Here is a 3,282-nt window from a genome sequence, read left to right as displayed (position 1 = left end):
CTGGCTTTCCCTTAAGATATCAGCCTGGGCTGTGGCAAAGCCCAGAGAACACAGTCTTGCTGTGGATACGGTCTCCTCCCGGGGGAGGTACAGGACTGGGAGCAGGTCTTCCAAAGGGCCCAGAGCTCTCAGTGCCCCTCCTTCCCCCCATTCCGGCACTGCCCATTCCAGTTTGGAGAATGAGAAAAGCCACTAAGAACAGGCCACCTCCCAATGCACTACAACCACAAAGCAGGTTCAGGAACTTTAGGGAAATTATGCTTCAAGATGACACTGACAGCATCCATGCCAGGGTGCTTAGAAGCTAAGGGATCCAGATGGGGAGCAGTCTATGTAACACTTGGTGAGTTCTAGGAGAGGGTGGGGTAATCAGGACCTGGGAAGCTTAGAAAGAGATGTTTAGGTGGAGCAATGTGGGGCAGGGGAGGGGTGAAGGGGAAGATGCAGGAGGGGTGAGGAGGGGAGGTGAGGGGTGGGGACAGGTGGGGGGATGGTGGAGGGATACATGGGCAGGTGAGGGGCAGAGAAGGCACCCACACGTTCAGATCTGCTGAGTAACAGACCCCATGTTGGCCATTGTATACACAACTTGTACCAATGGTGTGGGGGTGTCCAATCCCTCATCCAATCACAGAATGATTGGGAGTGAGCTCACGGTCGTGAGCAGGCATCCTCTGGCCCCATGGAGAGCTGGCCATACCCTTGGGCACCATGAAGAACCATGCCCAGGGGTCTGTCCTAGAAAGAGCTGGCCCAGGTGCCCTCCTCACTCACTCCCACACTCTCCTTGGTTGCCCACACTCAGGGTAAAGTTCAAAACCCTCAACCAGCTGGGAATAAAATCCAAACACCTCAGCACCCTGCTCCGACCAGCGCAGTCCACTCCCCTGGAGCCCAGCCCAAGGAGGCCGCATGCCCCGCCTGCCCTTTATCCCATGCTGGAGCTGCTCCACTGCTGCTCCCCCCACAGCCCCGCCCGCCAGAGTGCCTGACAGGCTTCCACCTTCCTCAGGTGTAACCACTGGAGCGTCCTATGGGCCACTATAGTGGACCCTCACCATCTCCAGATAAATCATCAGCTCTCAGGAGGTGAGGAGGAGAACGAGACTGACATACACACACCATTATGTATAAAATAGATAACTACCAAGGACCTACTGTATGTCCTGAGCAGGTGGCTCAGTGGTAAAGGACCCACCTGCCAATACAGAAGACTCAAGTTCGAACCCTGGGTTGAGAAGATTCCCTGGAGAAAGAAATGGCAACCCACTCCAGTATTCTTGCCTGGGAAACCCCAAGAACAGGGAACCTGGTAGGCTGCAGTCCACGGGATCATAAAAGAGTTGGACACGACTTAATGACTAAACAACAACAAGAACCTACTGTGTAGCACAGGGAACTCTACTCAGTACTGTGTAATGGCCTATATGGAAAATAATCTAAAAAGGGGTAGGTATATATATAACCGATTCACTGTGCTGTACACCTGAAACTAACACAATACTGCAAATCAACCATACTCCAATAAAAATTAAATAAATATCTGCTATTAAAAAAATAAAAATCACCAGATCTCACACCTCCAGCCCTGCCCTCGTCACCTGCAACTTTCTCCCTGGAACACCTTCTTGACCCAGCAAACTCCTACTCATCCCCCAGAACACCCCTACGGTACCTTTGCCTCTTGCTTCTGAAAATCATTCCCAGGCCAACCGCACTGTTCCTTCTGTGGTGTTCTTGTGACCCTTTGCCCACCTATCGCTTTGCCACTTTTTTTTTTTCTTTTTCTAAATATTTAGAGAGCTCAAAATCCCTGCTTCCAATGGGTCAGACTGCTGAGGAAAACGAGCAAAGAGGGCTGGGGGAAGTACAGAGGGCTGGCAAAGCAGCTGGGGAGGGGGTGGGCCAGAAAGCTGCTGGAATGTGGCACCCCTAAGCTGAGACCAGAAACACAACGTTGGGGGGAGTTAGGATTCAGGGAAACAGAGCCCAGTGAGCAAAGTGCCTTTAATATGTTAAAGCTGGAAGCAAAGGATAGTTTCCTGTCAGCCGGATCACAGAGTCCTCCTGAATGTGTCAGTGGCACCAGAAAGCTCTCATTTGGACACAAGATCTGACACACTTTGAAAGAGAGCCCTCCTGCAGGGCTGAAAATGAACTGGGCGTTTGGGGGACAAAAGCGGCCTTGGAGAGAAGCCCACAGCCTGAAGCAGAGGTTGGGGGGCTGGCACAGAAAGGTCAAGGTTAATGGCCCAGTTTGTAGGGCTGTTGGGGGAGGGTGGCACCATTTCCAGAGTTGTGGAATTTGGGAGAGAGGGAGGGTTTGGAAAATAAAAAATGCACTCATGGTACTGTACATCAACCATCTCCAGGTCTGTCCCCTAGTGGCGACCCTTGAGGTCAAGTGACAAACAAGTAGCATGCCCCGCGTCCGTGATCCCCTACATCCTCTCTCTGACTGTGCACTGTACACTTCTCCTCCTTTTGCAGACAACCAACTCAAAGCGGGAACTCCCCTGCCAAGGTCACTGGAGAAAAAGATGGGGCGGCGATTCGACCCCACTCCACGGCTGGGCTCCTGGCTGCTTCTGGACGCCGCCAGACACTGGGTGCCACGCTGGACAGTTGACTACAACCACGGGGAATAGGGGTAGTATCGCTTTCAAGGGGATGCCAGGGTCAGAGAGCGGTAGCCCCCGGCTAAGGCCACGGAGTCAGATAAGGGCGTCCCAGAGGCGGTTGGAGACCCCGAGACAAGACCAGCAGGGGCCGGGGAGGGAGCGGGGTAGTAGAACCTCAAACTTTAGATCCGGGCGGAACCCAGTGACACCACGGCTGGGAACGGCGTCCAGAGAGGGAAGGGAGACCGGCCGGGGGACAGACCCGCAAGGTCACGGCCGGGCCCCAGGCCCACGGGTTCCGGCACCGGGGGGCGCGGATCCCCTAAGCTGGCCCCAGGCCGGGCAGGGCGGGGTTCTGCGCGGGGCCGGGGAGGGGTGAGGAGCCGGGGCACCGCGGCCGGTGAGGCCAGCGGGGTCGGCGCCGCCCTCACCTGGGCCGCGAGGAGAAGGAAGGCCGCTGCGAGCCGCGCCAGCGCCGCCGCCGCCGCCATGTCGCCCGGTCCCCGCCACAGGCGTCGGCAGATGTTTCCCAGCAACGCCCCGGCGCAGAGCGCCGCGCAGGCGCCCTGCGTCTTTCGCGCATGCGCGCAGCGGTAGGTACAAAGGGCGCAGTGGCGGCGCCTGCGCATAGCGACGCGGCGCGACAAGATGGCGGTGAGCG

The 3,282-nt window shown here is 56.5% G+C and overlaps 2 protein-coding genes across 2 annotated transcripts in view; one reads left to right on the top strand and one right to left on the bottom strand.

Annotated features, from left to right (window-relative positions):
* Positions 1–3,148, bottom strand: part of SPPL2B (signal peptide peptidase like 2B) — a 13,166-nt gene extending 10,018 nt beyond the window's left edge. Inside the window, exon 1 of the mRNA XM_010828431.1 lies at positions 3,053–3,148. Within this exon, the coding sequence (XP_010826733.1) occupies positions 3,053–3,112 (60 nt within the window). The 5' untranslated portion in view covers positions 3,113–3,148. The remainder of the gene's footprint in view (positions 1–3,052) is intronic.
* An 80-nt stretch (positions 3,149–3,228) lies between these two features.
* Positions 3,229–3,282, top strand: part of LSM7 (LSM7 homolog, U6 small nuclear RNA associated (S. cerevisiae)) — a 4,952-nt gene continuing 4,898 nt past the window's right edge. Inside the window, exon 1 of the mRNA XM_010863624.1 lies at positions 3,229–3,275. Within this exon, the coding sequence (XP_010861926.1) occupies positions 3,270–3,275 (6 nt within the window). The 5' untranslated portion in view covers positions 3,229–3,269. The remainder of the gene's footprint in view (positions 3,276–3,282) is intronic.

This window comes from Bison bison, unplaced genomic scaffold, assembly GCF_000754665.1.
Source record: "Bison bison bison isolate TAMUID 2011002044 unplaced genomic scaffold, Bison_UMD1.0 scf7180017864492, whole genome shotgun sequence".
NCBI lineage: Eukaryota > Metazoa > Chordata > Mammalia > Artiodactyla > Bovidae > Bison > Bison bison.
Note: the sequence above shows the minus strand (reverse complement) of the source record. Positions and strands in the feature narration are given on the sequence as shown.